This window comes from Haemaphysalis longicornis, unplaced genomic scaffold (genome assembly GCF_048455015.1).
Source record: "Haemaphysalis longicornis isolate Haplotype H1 unplaced genomic scaffold, Haemaphysalis longicornis Haplotype H1 scaffold_10, whole genome shotgun sequence".
Lineage (NCBI taxonomy): Eukaryota > Metazoa > Arthropoda > Arachnida > Ixodida > Ixodidae > Haemaphysalis > Haemaphysalis longicornis.
The window spans coordinates 15,575,534-15,596,861 of NW_027526204.1; the positions used below are offsets into that span (position 1 = coordinate 15,575,534).

The window sequence follows — 21,328 nt, forward strand, 5'->3', positions numbered from 1 at the left end:
GAGGATGAGGCTACTCTCAGGACTCATACGCATTTCTAACGAACATTCAATAAAGCCTTCAATCCTGATGTTATTACTACCAGTGCACGGTGTGGCAGATGCCTCAGTCTCAACTAATTCTCTTTCGGAGATCGTAAAACCAATGGAATCAAGACAACTACTGGGCGGCAGCAACCTGACCTTACCCAGCGCGTTCTCAGTGCGTTCCTCTCCAAGCGCCTGGCCTGCGGTTAAGCCACGCCCGGCCCGTTGATTCTCTTGCACTTCGAACGCGCCTCTCTTGTCAGCGGGCTGTCTGCAGAAACAATCGTTTTCTTTGTGTTCATTTTTACTGGATGCCTCATCGTGATCTGCGGCCTGCGTTCTATCAAGCGCACGTGCTCCTTCGCCGTCGCCGATCTGCCTGCTTTCTTCCTCACGTGCCTCGTAGAGGACAGCCACCCGCGTGCCTTCAGTATCACGTGCGGAGGGTTTACTGTTCTTTTCATGTTCCTTTTCCGCGAGCCGCCGCTTTAATTCTGCATGTTCTCTTTCCAACTCTACCATTTGAATGTTCAACTCTGTTTCCTCGGCCTCAAGCCTATCCCTTGCTTTGCGAGATTCTTCAATCTTTGCATCCAATCTCTGATTGACTTTGCGGCTCTCTTCATTGTACAATTCGACAAACTGTTCTTTGCTCAAACCTCGCGTCTGAACCAACGTCAACAACCTTTCCCAATCTCATTCTCCCAGCTGGTAAGACACGTGACTGGGCCTGATGGAAGTATCCTTGGTGAGGATGAATCTATCCTGACAGGCTCGCCAATTATTTGTCACGTGAACGGGTGGTGAGGTTGTCTTTACCAGCTCGGAGCAATGGACACAGGGAAGCCGTTGACGTGTTTAACAACATACATTTAATACACACACAAAAACCCTCAGGCAAAGCACTCAGTATTTAAACTACACACAAACGATAAACACTCAAATCTATACAATCCCAAAATACAACTCACATACGAACCCCTACTTAACAGCTGAATATACAATTCAAATCCAAACTCAAAAGTTTCTACAATAACGTCCTACACTAAGTACACTCTAAATACACTCCTTAACCAAGTTCTAGTTGTTAATTTCTCTTGTACCACAACTCCCTAGTTGTGTCCTTTACAACTGCGTCCCTACTGGACTGGCCTACCCCGCTGTCGTCGGCGCTGACGTGTCGCACCCTTGCGTGGCCGCGGCTCGGTGGTAGCCGTCCTCTTCTTCCTTCGTCGGTACCGGCGTTCTATGCGCGCGGTCACTCGCTGGACGACGTGGGCTCCAAGCGTCCCGACTTATTTCCTTGGTGGCTACCCCCGGTAGCCGCTCTAGCTGGTGGTCCTTGATCCCGGCGTTAGATGCGCGCGGTCATCCCTTCGGCGGCGTGCTTCCTCGGTGGCTACCCCCTGGTAGCCGCTGCCGCTGGAGGTTCCAGGTAGGCTCGGCTCGAACGTAGCCTTTCGGGGCCGTCGAGACGAACGTCGACGGAGTGTGGACGTTGGCCGCTGGTGCCCGACCGATGCCGCTGGGGCCACGAAGACACAGGTTCGTGGTGCACCTAGGATGACGGTGCCGATGCGAAGTCGGCCCACTCCCGCCCAGGCTCGGATGGCACGGCCGATGGCCTGGCCGCGGCCCCCTGGCTCGTTCGTTGAAGCGCACGCGCTCCGGCCGCCTCCTGGTTTCTTCGGTTTCTTGCTTCCGTTGTCTTGCCTCTCACTTCTCTTTGTGAGCCCCACTTTTATACCCTCTGGGATCTGCCGTGGCAGACTCCCATTGGCTTCTTGCTTCCTCCGTCCTTATATGGCCATCTTGCCACCTGTCCCATGCGTGGCCTACCCTGATTGGCCAACCAGTGTGCTGCCACCTTTGCCCATGATTCTTTGGTGCGTTGGCGCTGGCACTTGCTGATTGGCGCGCTCCTGGCGCGCACTTCAAATAGCCGTTCCTTTGTTCTGTTTCCTCGTTTTTTCGGGGGTTTTGATGCGTCGCCCTCTCAGGAGGTGCCCTGACACAGGACACCAGGTTTTTGAGCACAGGGAGTGTAAAGTTAGGGGGCGACCAAGGGCCGCAATGTCCCGGTGCCGCGGTGGTCTTCTATTTACATATGGCAATGAGTGAAAGATGAATCAGCTCGAGCTAAAGATGCCCATGCGTGATGACGGGCACCAATGATGGTGATATTATCGATGTCGCAATAATGATTGTCTACAAAGTTTTGGCACCAAATTATGGGAATCTAAGCTCAGGGACAAAGACCTCCATGCAGAGAGGGGTGACCGTGGAGATTGCTAGCTTTGATAGTGATCATGAGAATGATGAAGTAGCTAGAGCGAGCTGCCTGCATGATGATCTGCACTGGTGATAATGATGATGTCTTCGGGGCAGAAATTAAGATCATGCGCAAGTCTGTACGACAGATGTGTTTGTTTAAAGGCCGAAGTGTTAGATAATTGTTTAATAGAATGTGTGAGTACATGAAATTGTTGTGAAAATTGGGAAATTGTACAGAAAAATCGAAGCTTAAGGTGCAAGCCAATGAATGTGTGCCAAAAAACAGAAGTGCCGGGAGAGGGCTCTAAGAATGGGTGATGTAGCACACCCCAGAGCAGGCTACGCTGCTGCCACACGTGCAAAACGAGCTACCTTTATTCTGATGAATAAAAGGGGGTGGTGGAGAGGGATTTTGCTAGAGACTTAGCGGTACCCACGGGGCCTAAGAGATGGCTTTTGCTGGTGGTAAGTGAGCAAAATGATCTGTGGAGGGGGCTGTCCAGCGGTGACAGCAAGCCCGGAGAGTTTAGCAGCAAATTCAAAAGCAAATCAGCAGGGTTCCCACCTGGCCGGACCAGTTTTTAGTCCGCGGACCGGTCGCCGGTCTGTACCTAAAACCGACCGACATTGGCCGGTTTTTTGGCCTTTCTGCAGCTGCTATTTCTTTTTTTTTGCCTTTTGTAAACGTCATTACAGCCACCACCACGATAAATATATGTCGACAAGATCTGCAAAGACACGTGAGCCGAGAAATTATGTGGCCGAGCGCAATTCCTCAGGTGTAAGGGGACCAAAGGCAGGAATAACACCATGAAATGCCGCCTAGGCAGTCAGCAAGGGCGGTTACTTTTCACTGCAGCACATTCAGAGCAATACCCGAAATTTCGATCACATTGAGTACTAACGTTATGTGGATTTCTCTGTAGGAAAACGCTACAATATATGACATTGTATGGGGAAAAAAACGTGACGTCTGTTTTTTAAACACAAGTGTAACCGTCTATATAGCACGGCATCCCCTCCCCCAGTGGACCAGTTTTTTCTGGAAAAGTGGCAACCCTAATCAGCAGAAGCAGAAATTGCAACTATGCTTTTGCGCTTGCATTCTGGCAAACTTTTGTATTTGTGACTGATGGCGTATGTAGCGGCAAAAAGACACTGCAGGAAAGCAAAATTTCTCTGATGATGATAATGATCGTCGGTGAAGTGAGAGAAAAAATGCTTCCCATAGTGGCAATCAAGCTTGGGTTCCTCGCGTTATGAAGCAGATGTCTGTCCTATTGCGCCACCACACGTCCTTGGTACGGTGCATGGAAAGGCGAAATTATAAAAATCATGCACTTCTACCTCACGAGAAAGATGATGGGCTGCGAAGCTGGGTTCATGTGACATCAAATGGCGAAGGGTCAGCGTCAAAGCCGCTGCAGGGAGAAGTCCAAACTGTATGCGAGTCAGTGTCAAAGCTCATCATGTCAATGTCCAAACTCAGACGACCAACGAGGAATCCCTCTTAACAAAGCTTAAGCTTCGCATTCAACAATGGCCATCATCAGATACAGGGATGCCTGATTTCTCTTTGCATCCCTGTACAGCTGAAATGTTTAACTTTGGTCTGCGGTTAAGCAAGGCTTGCATAACTTACCTTGGATTATCAGAGTTTTGTGGCGGGCATACAAAAGTCTTGACACAGCAAAAATCTATGGGACACAACGATGCTGCGTGACAGCTCTTCCAACCTCGTCTAGCACAAAACGAACTGAAAAATGCATGCGTGGGCCAAGAGTTTTGCATTACAGCAAGGTATGTCTGGTAGGCAAACTGCATGCTTGTGAGCGAATTCATTCTTAGTACTCTTAGCATTGTGTGTGAATTTTTTCTGCTGTTTTTTTTGCTTCCAGAAAGTGCTGTACGATGCTGAGAGCTAGTGTCCCACATGCTGTGACATCTTCGATGCTTAGCAGCTGTGTTCCTGCAAAGTCTACTGATGAAGCCTGCAGCCAGGATGTGTCCTGCAATCAACAGACCCAGGCGGCCATTGCCACCAGTGCCATGGGTACAGTGGTGGTGAAAAACGTTCTTTACTGAGCTCAAGGGGTAGGGAAAGGGGTGTGGTCAGCCTCCTTCATCCAGGAGGCCGGGGGCCTGCGCTGCATCCGTGGCTCGTTGCACTAGCGCGAGTTGACGCTCCGGCGCCGAGCTGGTCAGCACAGACTCCCACTGCTCAGGTGATGGGGATGGGATGGGGTGAGGGTGGTGGGGACAGGAGTATACTAGGTGGTAAGTTGAGAGTGGGATGTCACACTGTGGGCAATTGTAGGGGAAGAGAGATGGGGATATGTGGGACAGGATGGTGTGGTTGTAGTATGTCTCGGTTTGCAGTCGCCGGTAGATATACGCTTGATGGTTGGAAAGAGTGTGATGAGGGGGTGGGTATATCCTTCTTGTGTTTGTGTAATGACAGAGAATGGAGCTGTATGTGAGGTCGAGGGGGGTCAGTGCCTGTGGGACAGGTGGGGCTTGTCCGGTTCTTCCTGGCCTTGCTGTTGGGAGTGCCCGGTTGAGGAGGTCGCGGGCTACGGCGTGGGCCGCCTCATTCCCTGCAAGGCCGGTGTGGCCTGGTGTCCAGATGATAGAGATGTTCATGTCTTCGGGGAGGTGTTGTAGGATCTGGATGACTTGAGGGGGTGCGAGGCCGGCTTGGTATAGGCAGCAGGCTTGTTGGGAATCCGATATGATGGTCAAGTAGGGTTTTTGTTGGTGGGTAGTGGTGGCGTGAGCGATGGCTAGCGCTTCGGCTGTTGCTACACGTAGGTTCCGATAGGAGGCTGCAGTTGCTAATTTACCAGTTGAGTTGAGGACTAAAAGGGTTGTGTGCTTGTGGTCTGTAGATCGAACAATGTCTGTGTACCGTGTGTGAGGGTCTGAGCTGTGTCGTTTTTCAAGGAGCCTCACCCTGGCCTCTCGGCGTCCCCGGTTGTAGGTAGGATGCATGTGTTTTGGAACAGGATGGACCTTCAGGCGTTGACAGACGGTGAGAGGAATACGTTGCGGTGCTTGCTGTGAAAAAGGGGTAGTGCGTCTGATGTCCTGGAGAACTTTTTTTCCTGCTGGTGTCAATATGAGTCTCTGGAGGTGTGATGCGCGCTGTGCTTCCAACAGTTTACTTAAGGTATTATGCAGGCCGAGTTTGAGGAGACGATCGTTAGATGTGTAGGTTGGGAGGCCGGGGACTGCTTTGTAGGCTTTACTGATGAGGGTGTCCAGTTCGTTGATTTCCTGCGGTTTCAGGTTGACAAATGGGGTGCCATAGGTGATGCGGCTGACTATCAGCGCTTGGATTAGCTTGCAGGTATCGTGTTCTTTAAGTCCGTATGTAGAGCCTCGTATTCTTCGGATGAGGTGTGTTAGCTGTGTGACTGTTTTTTGGAGTTGTGGTAGAAGGGCCGCTCCAGATCCATCATAGTGGAAAGGTATGCCGAGCACGCGGAGCGCGGTAACTTGTGGGATGGGGGATCCTTGAATGACGACTTAGGGATCTGGGGTAGTGGGAGGGGGTCGGCCTCTTGTGCGGGAACGTAGAATCAACAGGGCCGATTTGTTAGGTTCTGCTGTGAGGCCCCTGGGTTGGAGATAAGCAATGGTGGTGTTGATGGCTTGCTGGAGTGCGTCTTCTTGTTCTCTGCTCGAGCCATGTGTCGTCCAAATGGTTAAATCGTCCGCGTATAGGGCATGACGAATGCCGGGGATATTGTCTAGTTTGCTTGGTAATTGGAGGAGTGCGTTGTTAAATAGCAGGGGTGAAATTACGGACCCTTGCGGGGTGCCTTTGGCCGGTGTTTCGAAAGTTGGGGATTGTATGGGTCCGAGTCGCAACGTGGCTGTGCGGTTTCCCAGGAACGCCTTGACGAAGTAAAAGATTCGGTGGCCGCATTCGGTATGGTTGAGGTTTTCGAGAATGGCTTGGTGTGTTAAGTTATCAAAGGCGCCCTTAACATCTAATGTGAGTAGGGCCTTTGGAGCGTCACGGCTGAGGTGGTCTAGTATTTGCTCTTTGGTTTGTATAAGGATGTCCTGCGTAGAGAGGTGCTGGCGAAAGCCGAACATTGTTAGGGGGTACAGGTGTTTTTCTTCTAGTTAGGCGTTGATATGCTAAATGTTCGTAGATTTTTCCGATGCATGATGTCAGGGAGATAGGTCGGAGGGTGGTGGGTGATAGAGGCTTGTTAGGTTTTGGGATTAGCGTGATGTCGGAATGCCGCCACTGTTCTGGATAGGTGCCCTGTTGCCAGTTATGATTGTAGTAGTCAAGAAGATCTTGGAGGGTATCTTCGCTTAGGTTGCGGATGGTGCGATAAGTGATGCGGTCCTTACCTGGCGTGGTATTGCTGGTTAGCCGGGCCAGAATGGCTCGGAGTTCGGCCAGGGTGAAGGGAGTGTCAAGGGCTTCGTTAGTTGGTCCGGTGTATTGAATGTCCGGTGTGGAGGGGTAAGTTGCAGGACCTCCGAAGAGGTGTAGCTTTATGGATTACAGGAGGTCTCTTGGGGGGAGGGCACTATTTCGTATTAGTTGTATCTGGTGATTCGTTTGTTTGTGAGTCGAGCTATTGTCCAGGAGATATCGCAGTAAGTGCCACGTTCTCTTAGTGTGTAGGGTTCCTTGCAGTTGGAGTTGGTTACAAAAATCGTGCCAATTCTGGGTTTGGAGTTGGGCTGCATATGTCTGGGCTTTCCGAGTCAAAATGGCAATGCGCTTTTTTAGGGTTCGATTGTGTTTTTGGCGTTTCCACCGCTTTGTGAGGCTCCGCCGAGCATCCCAAATATGCATACGGTAGGGGTCTACCGCAGGTATGTCTTCCGTGACGGCAATGAGTTGGGTGTGTTTCCCGACTCGTTGCTCAAGGGCATGGGTCCAATCTTCCAGGTTTTTGCCGATGGGTGGAAAGTGTGAGTCGTCCTTGCGAAAGGCTGGCCAGTTGGTAAGATGGGCGGTGCCTCTTCTGCGCGGTTTTCTTTCGAAGGGTATGCTCGTCGATATTATATGGTGATCACTGCCAAGAGTTTCGCTTAGGCAGAGCCAGGTGGTGTTGGGACAGTTTTTTGAAAAGGTGAGGTCCGGTATAGTGTCGCGGGCAACGCTATTTCCGATTCTCGTAGGGGTAGTAAGGTCGTTTTGGAGGACCAGTTGATTGTATTTGCAGCATGGAGTAGAGCAGTGCCCTTTTTTGATGCGAAATGATAACCCCATGCTGGGTGGGTGGCATTGAAGTCGCCAAGGATAAGTAATGAATTATTGCAGGCCTTCCGTGTGGCTTCATGTATGAGGTTGTCTATGGTTTTCAGATGGCGGGCTGTAGATGTTCAGGATGTAAACGCTTGGGCTTGATGGGCGGGTCGGGACGAGTTCTAGAAAGGTGTGTGGGATGGTCTGGTTGAGGTACTGGGGCTGGGCTGGGTGGGTGTTATGTACTAGTATGGCGGTGCGGTATTGAGGTTCCTGCGAGAATGCAGTATACTGAGGCAGACGGGGGGTGGAGGTGTTAGTTTCTTGCAGGGCTATTACATCCGGGGGCTCAGTCTGTATGGAGAGATAGTTCGTGCCGTTTGCTCTTGTAAGAGCGGCAATTCCACTAGTACACTATGATGGTGTCGGCCATGGCTTTAATCATAGTATGGGTGGTGCTTGGTTTTTTTGGGGGGATGGGCATTCGATAGGGTTTCCTTTATTCCTTGCATGGCCAGTTCAATCTTGTTTTGACGATCCGTGAGTGTTTGAAGATTTCTGCATAGAGTGTTGAGATTTTCAGCCTGTGTGTCGATGAGTTGCGTAAGGGCTTGCGCTAGTTTTGTTTCGATTATTTGTGTGAACGTAGTTTCGATGAGGGTAGAAATTTGTTCCGGAGGGGTAGTTGGTTGTGAAAGGGTTGAGGGGAGTGGGGTTTGCACCAGCTTTTCTATTTTGTTTGTGAGGTCGTCCAGCTGTTTCTGGAATCCTTGTTGCTGTTGTCTGAACTCTTCAAGCATGATAGTGAAGGTGTAGTTGTGCTGAGGGGGTAGGGGGTGGGTAGGGGATAAAGGGATTTGAGCAGTTGGAGCATTCGTGAGTTTGGCTGCCCAGCTCACCTTTGTTGGGGTAGCTTTTGGTGTCTCCTTGCTGATGACCGTTGTTGGAGGGGAGAGTGGCGGGTAGTCTTCAGCTGGAACCTGAAGCTTGCCGTGATTGTTAGTCTGGTTGTTAGGGCGCGTATCATATGGTGTCGGGGTTAGGCGGAAGCGTTTAGGGCAGTCCCGGTTGGCAGTGGGATGGGGTCCGTCGCACAGTTGGCAATGGGGGACACAGTCGTGGTCTTGTGTGGGGTTGGAGAATCCGCAATTCGGGCAGCGTGGTTTGTCGGGTTGGGGGCATACGTCTTGGCGATGCCCAACATCTCCGCAGCACTTGCAGGTCTGGAGCGTGTGACGGTACGGTCGGCAACGGAGCATTTCGCAGTCAAACTTGATGTAATAGGGGACCCGGGTTCCCCTATTACATTAAAGTCAGAAAGGCTGACCGCATTTTGCCCATTATACGTGCGTAGATCAGATACGGGCGGTTTGTGGCTGTTAGTTCCAGAAGTTGGGCTTGCGTGATATTATCTGGAATTCCGTGTATCACTCCTCTTGAGGTGCCGGGGGGAGGCTTCATGTAGGCCGTTATGTGGTAGGTAGAGTTTAGCAGAGTGAGGGACATTAGTTGTGAAAGCCGGTCTGCAACGTGTAGATCGGGTGTGCCGGCAATGATAAAGGTGGTCGTCGGTTGTGCCTGGATCGTGATGAGAGTACAAAATTGTTGTTCAGGGATGTGGCTGGCGGCAGCGATGCTCCAGGCCAATTCCTGAGTTTGCAATTTGCTTATACGTAGACCGTCATGTGGGCGAATAACGGTGATGTAATGGCTTGGCGGGAAACGTGGTGGGGGGGATAGTACGCACCGCGGCAAGGGTTGCGTCAGCAGCCTGGGGCTACCCACCCTTGTGCTGAGTCAAGTTGTTTCTTGCGTCGGGCGTAGATGGCTTCAATCCACGGGTTAGCGGGCGGAATGGTCCGTCCACTGAGGGGATCGTACTCCATTTGGTTGCCTGTGGTGTTGGTGGTTGGGGCTTTCAGGGAGAGTTTCCATGGTCGTGACTGAGGTGCCTACGAGCGTAGGCGCGCCACTGGGGTCGGAGCTCGTTTCCATGTCATCGGAGGCAGCGGTTGTCAGTGGCGAGTGGTCGGGCTTCGCGCTGGCCGTCGCGCCCAGGTGTGCGTCCTGCTGCGCCATGGCTGGAGAACCGCCGCTCGCGCTTGGCCAGGGGAGTAGGCCTAGCTGCGGCGCCGGTGTGGTCGGAATTTCAAGCTGACGTGTTGTCGCTGCCGTTGGTCCGAGAAGGTTGAACGAGATGTCAGGCGGTTCCTTGGGTGCTCAGGGTTGCGTTTGGTAGTGCGAGGTGTCTCGTTCCCATCGAGGAATCGCACGTTGGAGGAAAAAAAACAGGAGTCGAAACGGGGCGCGGGCGCCAGTGTCGGTCCCCTGGCGGCGAATCATGCCATGGGTACAGTCTAAAAAATTGGTACAGTCTAAAAAATTTTTAGCCCACTGCGACCATGGCCGGAGCAAATGTGCGGCCAATCAGGGGCGCTGCAATTGGTTAACCGCAGCGCCCCTGCATAACATGCCACTGGTTAACCTGCCGCTGTCGGCTGGTTAGGCAGCTAAAGGGAGTGAGGAGAACTTTCGCCCTTCCTCGTGTTTTGGCTGGCGCGGCAAGCTGCTCGACACACAGGCGAGAACTGCCTGCGCTGATAAACCAGCTGCACGCTGCACTTATCATGCCAGCCGCACTACGAAAGTGAGAGTGAAAGTTTTGTCGCTCTTATTAGCCACGCAACCACCGAACTCCGGCAATCACAGTGCCCCTTCTTGGCTGCACGCATCTGGCCATGGTCGCCATGGCCCACAAAATTTCCACAAAAACTGTACACCTAAGGTGTAAAGTCTCAGGTTCCACCACTGTTTTAAAACACATAATGAACACAGGTGAGGTTATGGTCTATATGATATGTATTTTAAAAAGTCTACATCTGCTAGGTAACTAAAAACTTTTTTGTATGGGAACATTGGATGGTCTGATAAAAATAATGAAGGGTGCAAGGGAACGTTTTATGTGTAAGCTTCATTAAAATGACGTTTCCTTTCAATGATGCACATGTCACACTCAATAAGCATATGAAGGACAGAAAGCTGACCCCCACATCGATGGCACTGTGGCTTGTTTGCGTCTGTTAAAAGGTATGAGTGTGTGATGTGTGTGGCCAATTCTTAATCTGAATAATGCTACTGGTACAAATATGTCGGTTTTCAGCAGGAGGCTTTTCGTTTTTGGGTTTAACGATATCATATTTATTCTCTACTCTGTCCCATTGCTGCTGCCAGTGGTCCCACAGCTTCCTTCTTACAAAAGGTTTCAGATGTTGATATGGGACCGTTTACGTCTATGCTGCTTCGAAGGGCAGCAGCTGCAGCACTACGGTCAGCAGCTTCATTTTCAGCAATGCCACAGTGGCCAGGAACCCAGCCGACTGTGACAACGAGTTTCAGGCCATAAGCCGACTAGAGAGCTCTTAAAACACAAAAAAAGTGGGGTTTCTACTGACCTTCCGAGATGAAAGATTTGAGACGACACTCAGAGAGTCCGTGTATATAACTGAGTTCTTCATTTTGTTTTGAAGAATGTGGTTTAAAGCCAGTAGTATACCGTACGCCTCTGCAGTGAATATACTTGTGTTCGTGTTCATTGTTTTGGACACATTAAGTAGGGGGCCATTTGCAGCACAGGATACGGCTGTGGTAGTTCTTGAGGCATCTGTGTAAAATTCAGCTGCGTTGTATTTGTCACGGAGGAACAGAAAATGCTGAGTGATGACAAAGTTTGGTATATTTTTCTTATGTATTTCTCTAAAGGACATGTAACAGTGAAATGGGAGAGTGTCCCACGTAGTGACAAAATCATAAATTGAGGTACAGTAGACATCAGTAAGAGGAACTTGGAACTCGCTGACGAGGTGTGACACTGCCAGCGGAAAAGGTGGGGCTATGGATGGTCGGTTTTCAAAGAGATTATCAGTTGTGTTATTTTTCATTATGGTATTCAGAGGGTGTTCCTTCAGAGAAGTGATCTTTGCGGCATACATCAGAGCAGTGTAGGCGCGCTGGTACCCTAGAGACCACTGATTTCATTCGACACGAAGGGATGGAATAGGACTTGTTCGATAGGCACCTGTGGCCAAGCGAAGCCCAAGATTGTATACTGGGTCCAACATTTTGAGAGCTGTTTTGGTTGCAGACTGGTATAAAATGCTGGCAGAGTCCATTCTTCACCTAACAACACTATTAAGTGCCAGCAGACATTTTGTATCCGTTCCCCAGGACTGATGAGATAGTACCTTTAAAATGTTCATTGTTTTCAGGCATTTTACTTTTAGTAATTTAATATGTGGTATGAATGTGAGCTTGTGGTCGAGCAAAACACCAAGAAACCTGTGTTCCTTTCTCACTGGTATGGGCTATCCTTCTAACGTGATACAAGGAAGAGGTTGTACACCGCGTATCCTAGAGAAGACAACAACAGGACTTTTATCAGCGTTAAACTGAAACCCATTTTTTTCAGCCCATGCAACCAGCCTGTTGACACTTAATTGGATTTGACGTTCACATATCGATAGGTTACACGATTTAAAGCTGACTTGGATATCGTCAACGTGTGCAGAGTATGAAACAGTTCGAGGGAGCAGTTTTAAGAGAACTCATTTCAACAATGAACAGTGCACAGCTCAGCACTCCTCCCTGGGGTACGCCGTTTTCTTGTACAAATGTTCTAGACAGGGCAGTCCCCACACGGACACGAAATGTGCGATCAGAAAAATAATCTTTAATAACATTGAGTATATTGCCACTAAGGCCAAACGACTGCAAGTCCAATAGAATACCATATCGCCAAGTTCTTTCGTAGGCTTTCTCCATGTCAAAAAACACAGAGAAGCAGTGCTGTTTATGGACAAAAGCGTCTTTAACATGATTCAAACGCAACCAGATTATCTGTAGTTGATCTCCCAGATCTAAACCCTGTCTGATTGTTGTCTAGAACACCGTGAAACTCCAGAAAGTAAAAAAGTCTCCGGTTTATCATTTTTTCAAACAGCTTACATAAACAGCTGGTCAGGGCAATAGGTCTGTAACTAGCAGTAAAATAGGGTTCTTTCCCTTCTTTTAAAAAAGGTACAACGATTGCCTCTTTCCATGCTCTTGGAAAGCGGCTTTTCTGCCATATTTTGTTAAAGAGAGAGAGTATTGTGTAGAGTGTGTCATTGGGTAAGTGCCTGATCATCTCATAGCTAATTGTCAACTCCAGGGGCTGACTTACCACATGTGGACAGCGCAGTATTAAGTTCAGGCAACGTAAATGGGGCATTATATCCCTCATTTTAGCGTTTGTTCATACAAAGGGGCTGGTGCTCAGCTGCTTCCTTGTGCTGTAACAATGTTTGTGCGTAATGGGTGGAACTGAATAAGTGTTGAAAATGTTTGCCGAGAGCGTCTGCTTGGTCTTTTATTGTATTACCCACACTACTTACATGGGGAGTAGGGTTGGTCTTGTAGCCTTTTAGTTTCTTTATTCTAGTCCATACTTTGCGAGAGTCTGTAAGAGTTGATAGACGATATAAACCTTGTCCAACTCTCGTTTTTTGCTAAACGCCGCATCCGCTTTCCTTTGGCTTTTGCCCGTTTAAACTTTAGCAGGTTGTCTGCCATAGGATAGCGGTGTAAGAGTGCCCATTCTTTATTCTGTTCGGATCGTGCATGCTTGCACTCCTGATTCCACCATGGTCTAAGTTTGGGGAGGGTTTTAGGAGTGGTCTCTGGAATACTTTTTTGAGCACAGTCATGAATATGGGCCGTAATAAGTGAACTTGCTGTTTCAACATCTAAATGACTTATTAGCGAAGGGAGCGAAGGGGTTAGTCTGGAAAGTTCTTTGAATGTTTTCCAGTCCAGTCAGCTGCATGTTGTTTAAAAGTTCGAAGTGAGTCGGTGTCTTTGGAGTTACTGCTTATAGCTAGTAGTCTCACGGGGAAATGGTCGCTGCCATAGGGGTTGTTAATTATTGATTGATTGTGGGGTTTAACGCGCCGACGCAACGCAGGCGATGAGGCGCGCCGTAGTGGAGGGCTCCGGATTAATTTTGACCACCTGGGGTTCTTTATCGTGCGCCGAAATCTCGTACACACGGGCGTTTTTGCTTTTCACCTCCATCAGAAAAGCGGCCGCCGCGGCCGGGAATCGAACCCGCGACCTAGGGGTTGTTAATTACTTTCCACTCACAGGTGGGCAGTAAAATTGCGGAGCCAATTGCCAGGTCTATTGCAGAATATGTGTTGTGAGCCGTGTTGTAATATGTTGGATGTTTCTTGTTAAAGATGCAACTTCCGGATGATGTGATGAACTTTTCAATAAGCCGCCTTGGTGCGTCAGCTCTCGCAGATCCCCAGATAGTGTTGTGGGCATTAAAATCCCCAGTTATTAAGTGGGGTTCAGGTGGCTCATTGATTAAGTCTTCCAATTCGACGCTGGATAGGCGATAGTCCGGTCGGATATAAAGAGAACACACTGTTATTAGTCTATCAAAAATTATGGCTCTAACGGCAACTGCTTCAAGTGAAGTTTGTAGCTGCAGGTGTTGACAAGCAACAGATTTTTGTACTATAATTGCCACCCCACCAGACGGCTGGTTGTAGTTCAGTCTGTCTTTATGGAATATAGTGTATTGTGTTAAGTTTGTCTGAGATGGGCATAGGTGTGTTTCTAGGAGGCACAGTATTTTTGGTTTGTGATTTGAGTATATCATACAAATCATCAAGGTTGTTTAACAGCCCCCTGCAATTCCAGTGGATAATACTTTCAGCAGCCATAAATACTAAGAGAAGGGAAATACAGATGATGAGATGCTCTTGTTCCATTAAAAAAGTCATTAGAGAAGGAGATGTGTTTCTGGGGCCCTTTGAATAGTTACCTAGGTCGCCGAGTTAGTTCCCGGTGTAGTGACCTTGGGCGACTTCGATTTGTTTGATTTACCACGGCCAGCGGAACTGCGGCGCTCCTGTTGAGTTTCAGGAGCAGGTGTACTTGGAGACGCATCCATGGCCTCATCCAAGATTTCCGAAGGAGAAGTGTCAGTGGTGACACTGTTTGTGCTAGAGGCCGCAGCCGCAGCACTGGACATTCCTACAACAGCAGTGACCACAGGAGCAGCCTTCTGCTGTTTTGCAGGTCCCAGAATGGAGCCAGATCATCACTCATCTGGACTGAGCTCGTGCTGGAGGCCTCGGGCGCAGCACTGGAGCTCGTGCTGGAAGCCTTTGGCGCAGCACTGAACCTCGCGCTGGGGGCCTTTGGCGCAGCACAGGTGGTCGCGCTGGGGGCCTTAGGCACAGCACTGGAGGTGGGTGTAGCAGCAGAAGCCACGGGAGCAACAGAACGGGGGGCTGTGGCGGGACCAGGTTGCACTGGGTGCCCGCATCCACAAGACGACGCTCCAGCCCCCTGCGAGCAGCGTCTGCGTAACTTCTGCCTGAAAGCAGGGCATGCTTCAGGCGAGCTTGTGCAAAGGTCAGGTTTTCGGTGACTGAGTTGGATTATTTCTTTTTCCTTTTTGAATGCGGGACATCCACGCGAGTACGCAGCGTGTGGTTCACCACAGTTTGGGCATTTCACTTGTTCTTTTTTGCACTCATCACTGGTGTGGTCAGCACGTGCGCAGTGAGCACAGGTGGGTCGGCCACGACAAGACTGAGTTCCATGGCCATACTTCTGGCACTTGAAACACCTTCGAGAACTAGGTATGTAAGGGCGTACTGGACAGGATATGAAGGCAGCATGGACGGATTCAGGAAGCGTTGGACGGTTGAAGGTCAGAACATGCTTAGTTCGAATTTCCTCACCTGCGCGACGCATGGTGATCCGCCGTACAGCCGTGACGCCCTGGTCCCTCAGTTCCTCAAGCAAATCCTCATCTGTCTCGTGAAGCAGCTCCCTCTCAGAGATCACGTCGTGCGTTGTATTCAGGCTACGATGTGGTAGGACCGTTACTGTGAGTTCAGCCAGGGTGTTGTTTTAGTAGATTCTGACGTTGGTTCTTTCGTTGCACTTCTACCAGCAGATCACCAGAGGCTAGTTACTTTGCTTGGTAATCCCGGCCAATAACGCTTTCAAGGCCCTTTGCAATGAGGAAGACAGATTTTTTAGCAAGTGGTGCATTTTCGTCTTCAGAGTGGATAACATGGTATGTTGTGAAAGTTTACCCTGGGAGACTGGTTTCAATTGTGTTACCTCGGTGCGGCCCCTTTTCGAAGGCCGATCAGTTTTTTGGGGGGTGATAGAAAAAGCCATATGAGCATGGAATCATTACAAGGCAATAGCGTTTTTAACAAGCTTGGAACAGCCCGATGAGTAGTTCATCAAAGGCTTGACCGATTGTGGTGCATACATCTAGCAGACATGCTCCTTATCAAACCAAAATTACAAATCCAGATACAAGATCCCATTTTGTTTCGTTGTTTAAATCGTGAAATTGAGCTCCAGGCCACTTTGCTTAAGGGATGAATCGTTAGTACATACAGCGGGACGGAAGATGAACAATTCTCAAGCAATAGCAAATTTTCACAACACACTACATGTGCGCATAGCCTGCTTTCACTGGTGATGACTAGGTTAAGTGCAAAACCAGTCACTTTTGTTGGGGTTATAAACGCATATATTTCAAAGAAATGTATGGAAGACAGAATAGAATAATGACAGTGCAAACCAGTGCACAGCATAGCTACGACCACAACACTAACAAGCTCAACATTGGTACATACAAGTGTCGCAACAAACAATAAACAGACACCACTTTGGGAACACATGCACATGCTCGCTCTGACAAAATAAGATCCAAATTTTTATGAATTTTCTCGTTTGAAGCTCCTATACATATTCATTTATGTCCATGCTACTTTCGCCTAGTGGCTGGTGATTGAGAACCGCCTGTTTTGCTTTCACATATTTGAGGCTCCGGGTCAGAAACTTTCAGGCTCTCTAAAAGAGTTCAACTTTAATTAAGGATGTCTCAGCGAGCAATGGAACGGAAGATAGGTGTAACTTGGTGGAGAAGAGAGCGGAGTGGGTAAGAGAAAAAACGCGTGTTAAGGACATATTAGCAGAAATTAGGAAAAAATGAACGTGGGCAGGGCATGTGATGCGGAGGCAAGATAACCGTTGGTCATTAAAAGTAACAGTGGATCCTACAGAAGGCAAGCGCGGCAGGGGGTGGAAGAAATTTAGATGGGCAGATGAGATCAAGAAGTTTGCGGGGATAAATTGGTCGCAGTTAGCACACGAGGGGGATAATTGGAGGTATATAGGAAAGGTGAAGGCCCTGCAGTGGGCCTAGGCAGGCTTATGACGATGATTTGAGGCTCTATGCAACAATTCTTGTCGTCACTTTGGCCCAGTGGCTGATGATTGAGGGTAGTCCTGTTTAATGCAACCTTCATCAGAGTGTGGAATAAAAACCCCTTTTTCATGTTCTTCTCCAGGCGTGAGCAAAATGCAGATTGTCTTAGCTGTACAAAATGCTGCAAGTCAGACGATTCATCCCAAAAGCGATGCGTACAATACAGTAGCTGACAGATAAGTGAAGCACAGCTGAAATTTGTGGGAGAGATCACCGAGCAGCTGAGAATCAGCAGCGATACCGAGGGGAAATATTCAGGTTTTGAAGACAAATGAACCGAGAAGGAAATAAACCTGTGTAATAAATCACTGTTTTGAAAGACCAGTAATCCAATCAGTTCAACAAAGTGAAAGGAGCTGATTACCAGGACATTGCTTTATTCAACATATGTACATCCAGGTATCAGTGGCTGGTGTTTCAGAACCCTTTTTTACAATATGTCAACCCTCATCAAATATACATTTAAAACAATCAGTTTTTGACAAATGGTACAGGCATTAGATTTTTCTCCATGATGGAATCTTGCATGAGATATCAAACATGCTTTTTGACATAGGTAGCAAATAGGTTTTCAAGAGAGTGAAATTGCTTGAGCAGAACAGTTGTTGCCAAATGGTAGTTGTCCCCTAAGTGCAACCATTTAAGACTAACAAAAAGCTTTAAAAATAAGCTCTCGCAATGTGGTGAACACACTCTGCAAAGGATAAAATCATTATCGCAATTACCCAAGTGACTTCCACGAGTGAAACTAGTTCGACGGATACTATAGACATAATGTCTGGCGTTAGTGCAGTACAAAGTGTATTCTAGTAAGCTGATTCTCTCAATGGACACATATGTACGGGTTCCTCCTCAAGTGTAATTCTTCATGAGCAATAAACTCCCATTTCTATGTGTAAATCTGACAAAAGATGTAGAATTATGGCCTTTTCTGAGAGTGCACTCCTTCATGAGTGACCAAGCTGGACTATGAGTAACGCTCTTTTGACAGGTTCAACCGACTGTTTTCAAGACAGTGCAGTCTTTCATGAGACCAGGTGAACTTTGTGAGTAACGCTTTTCTGAGAGATGACACACACAGAGTCCTTGATGAGAATGCAGTGTTTCATGGGTGACCAGGTGGGTTATTTTGAGTAAAGCTCTTCTGACAGCTGCTGCACACAAAAGGCCTCTCAACAGAGTGAAATTTTTCATGTTTAATCAGGTTGGGTCTTCGAGCAAAGCACTTCTGACAGGTGCTACCGCATACAGCCTTCTCGCCAGAGTGAAATCCTTTATGAACCACCAAGCTGGAACTATGTCTACAGCTCTTCTGACAGGTGCTACCAACAACCTTCTAACAAGAGTGCGATCTCCCATGAACAACGAGGTGCTTCCTTTGAGTAAAGCTCTTTTGACAGGTGCTACACACATACGGCCTCTCACCAGAGTGCAATCTTTCATGATAAACCAGGCTAGCTCTCCGAGTAAAGGTCTTCTGACAGGTGCTGCACACATGCTGTTTCTCGACGGAGTGTGATTTCTCATGATCAACCAGGTGGGATTTTTGAGTAAAGCTCTTCTGACAAGTGCTGCACACATACGGCCTCACGCCAGAGTGCAATCTTTCATGAGCAACCAGGCTAGCTCTTTGATTAAAGCTCTTCTGGCAGGTGGTGCACACATAAGGCCTCTCGCCAGAGTGTAATCTTTCATGAACAACCAGGGTAGCTCTTTGAGTAAAGCTCTTCTGACAGGTGCTGCACACGTACGGCCTCCCGCCAGAGTGCAATCTTTCATGAACAACCAGGCTATCTCTCCGAGTAAAGGTCTTCTGACAGGTGCTGCACACATATGGCTTCTCCCCAAAGTGCACTTTCTCATGAACAACCAGGGCGCTTCTTCGAGTAAAGCTCTTCTGACAGGTGCTGCACGCATATGGCCTCTCGCCAGAGTGCAATCTTTCATGAACAACCAGGCAGCGTCTTTGAGTAAAGGTCTTCTTACAAGTGCTGCACACATACGGCCTCTCCGCAAAGTGCGATCTCTGATGAATAACCAGGTGGCTTCTTCGAGTGAAGCTCTTCTGACAGGTGGTGCACACATGCGGCCTCTCGTCAGAGTGCAATTTCTCATGATCAACCAGGTGGCCTCTTTGAGTAAAGGTCGTCTGACAGGTGGTGCACACATACGGACTCTTGCCAGAGTGCAATTGTTCATGAACAACCAGGGTAGCTCTTCGAGTATAGCTCTTCTGACAGGTGCTGCACACATACGGCCTCTCACCAGAGTGCGATTTCTCATGATCAACCAGGTAGCTTCTTTGAGTAAAACTCTTTTGACAGGTGGTGCACTCATATTGCGCTCTCTGGTGGCTTGCCAGGTTGCATTTTTCGACAAACATTTTTTTGCAAACCGTGTAGGTGGAGCCCCTTTTCGTGGTGCGCAACTTCACCTGATGAGGGGGATGGTTGCATTGCTGACAGGACTGGCAGGAATGAAGCTTCCCTCTGAAATGAAATTTTTTCACGGTCACTTAAAAAACTTCCAAGTTGGCAGAATAAGATACAAAAAAACGAAATATGGAATCAAGATATTGCAAGAATCAATCAAACACAAACTTTGAGACCCACCATGAAATATGTCAACCCAAAAAATGCATTTATACAAACTTTTTACAATGTATACACCACAGTAAATTCAAGGTTTCCGCAAATTTTTTTTTTCAGAGTTCTGAACAACTTCTGTCAAGCATTCTTTAACAGAAAATGTGGCAGCAGGTTATATATCCACAGATCACATTACAAGTCCAGTACTTCAAATTTTCTCTCCATAAAAGAAAAATTTCATTAGGCCATACCAATTCTTCTCCGGTAGCGGGAATTACGTATGTTATTAAAGAAATATTTATACTTTACTCATTCTATGTACACAAATACATAAACAATAAGGGCTTGATATAGTGATTCTAAGTTTGATTAGTTCATTTTCTGGGGCAACATGAAAGATAATTAAAACCTCCAAAACAGTGTGGCTTACTTATACAGAAAACATAGCACGGTAATTCCACACGAAACATCCCAGCGCCAAAATCAGCCATTACCAATTTTGCCGAAAGAATTTCTGCTAGTTTCCAATTACGTATTGCAGGACTGCTAAGGCGGTAAGTTGGGCGAGTTGGTTACTGACTAAGGAAATCATCGTACTAGCGAACACTAAACAGACAGAGGTACCGTATTTTCCGGTCTATAAGTCGCACCTCTGGATAAGTCGCACCCCCCTCAAAATGACAGTTTTTCCGAAAAAAAAACGTATATTAGTCGCACCGGTATATAAGACGCACTTGTTCATTAGGTAAACTCATAGTGAACCAGATCGTTAGAAAGTGCGGCGAAAGTACATGGTTGCGGCGGCCGCCGCCCAGAGACACGGGCGTACAACATCCAAAGTCCAGACAGAACTAACTTTTTAAAAAAGGTTTATTGATACACATAGATGGCATATAGAGACGGTGTTTAGGCAAAACCATCCAAGTCTTTTTCCTCAGACTCACTAACAAATAATTCAATATCTTCAGTGGGAGTTCCACCGGGGCATCACTGTCGTCCTCCGACTTTCTGATGTCTTCTTCGCCAACACTGTTACCACTCGCGGACCGGATTACTCCGGCCTTTATCAACCTGGCTACAACTGTTTTTGTAGAAATGGAGTCCCAAGAGTCGGAGACCCATTTGGCCACCTCTCCAAACGTCGCGCATTTCTGGCGTGCTGTCGTAAATCAGCGCAATAAAGGTGTCATGGCGGACGGAAGTTTTTATTTTGTTTTTGCAACCCAGTTTGATCTTACTTTGAATTTATTCTGAACTGTAGTTATTGCGCATGGCCTAAAGTGGCGCGTGGTTGTCGCAGGGCATTATCATTGTTTTTGACTAGAAAAAGCTGCAAATTCTTTGGTGCAACATCCCGAAGCTACATATGGGCTATGAGAAATGCCGTACCGGTGGGTTTGGGATTGATTTACACCATAGAGCTGTGTCTCAATGTGCGCTGGCCACGCGCGGCCGCCGCGAACCAGATTTATTCCATACATAAGTCGCACCGGTGGATAAGACGCACGAACAAAAATTTCAGAAAAATACCGCGACTTATACACTGGAAAATACGGTAAAAGAGGCGACGAAAGACATGCTAGAACTTCAACTCAGTTTATGCAACAGAAACACGAAAATGCTATATGTACATGAAGCATGAAAAGAGTAAAAAGCAGTGAACACAAACCAAATAAAATAAAATAGTATCGCACTCATCACACTTGTTTTTTCTCGGAGCGTGAAGGGACAGAAAATGGCCTTTTCGCATTTTCTATTGACGCGGAAGAGCTTTTTTATTCCATTCCCAAAAGTGGAATGCTCAGTGCTGTCCAGGAAAGCATAGATGCGAGTGGTATTGTTCCGTTCCAAAATTCTGCGGGCATGTCGGCTAGT

The 21,328-nt window shown here is 48.0% G+C and overlaps 1 protein-coding gene across 1 annotated transcript in view; it reads right to left on the reverse strand.

The window, feature by feature from the left end:
- Positions 1 to 17,115: 17,115 nt before the first annotated feature.
- LOC144158242 (uncharacterized) overlaps positions 17,116 to 21,328 on the reverse strand; it is a 28,695-nt gene continuing 24,482 nt past the window's right edge. The window contains exon 5 of the mRNA XM_077688981.1: positions 17,116 to 19,354. Coding sequence (XP_077545107.1) covers positions 18,202 to 19,354 — 1,153 coding nt within the window. The 3' untranslated portion in view covers positions 17,116 to 18,201. The remainder of the gene's footprint in view (positions 19,355 to 21,328) is intronic.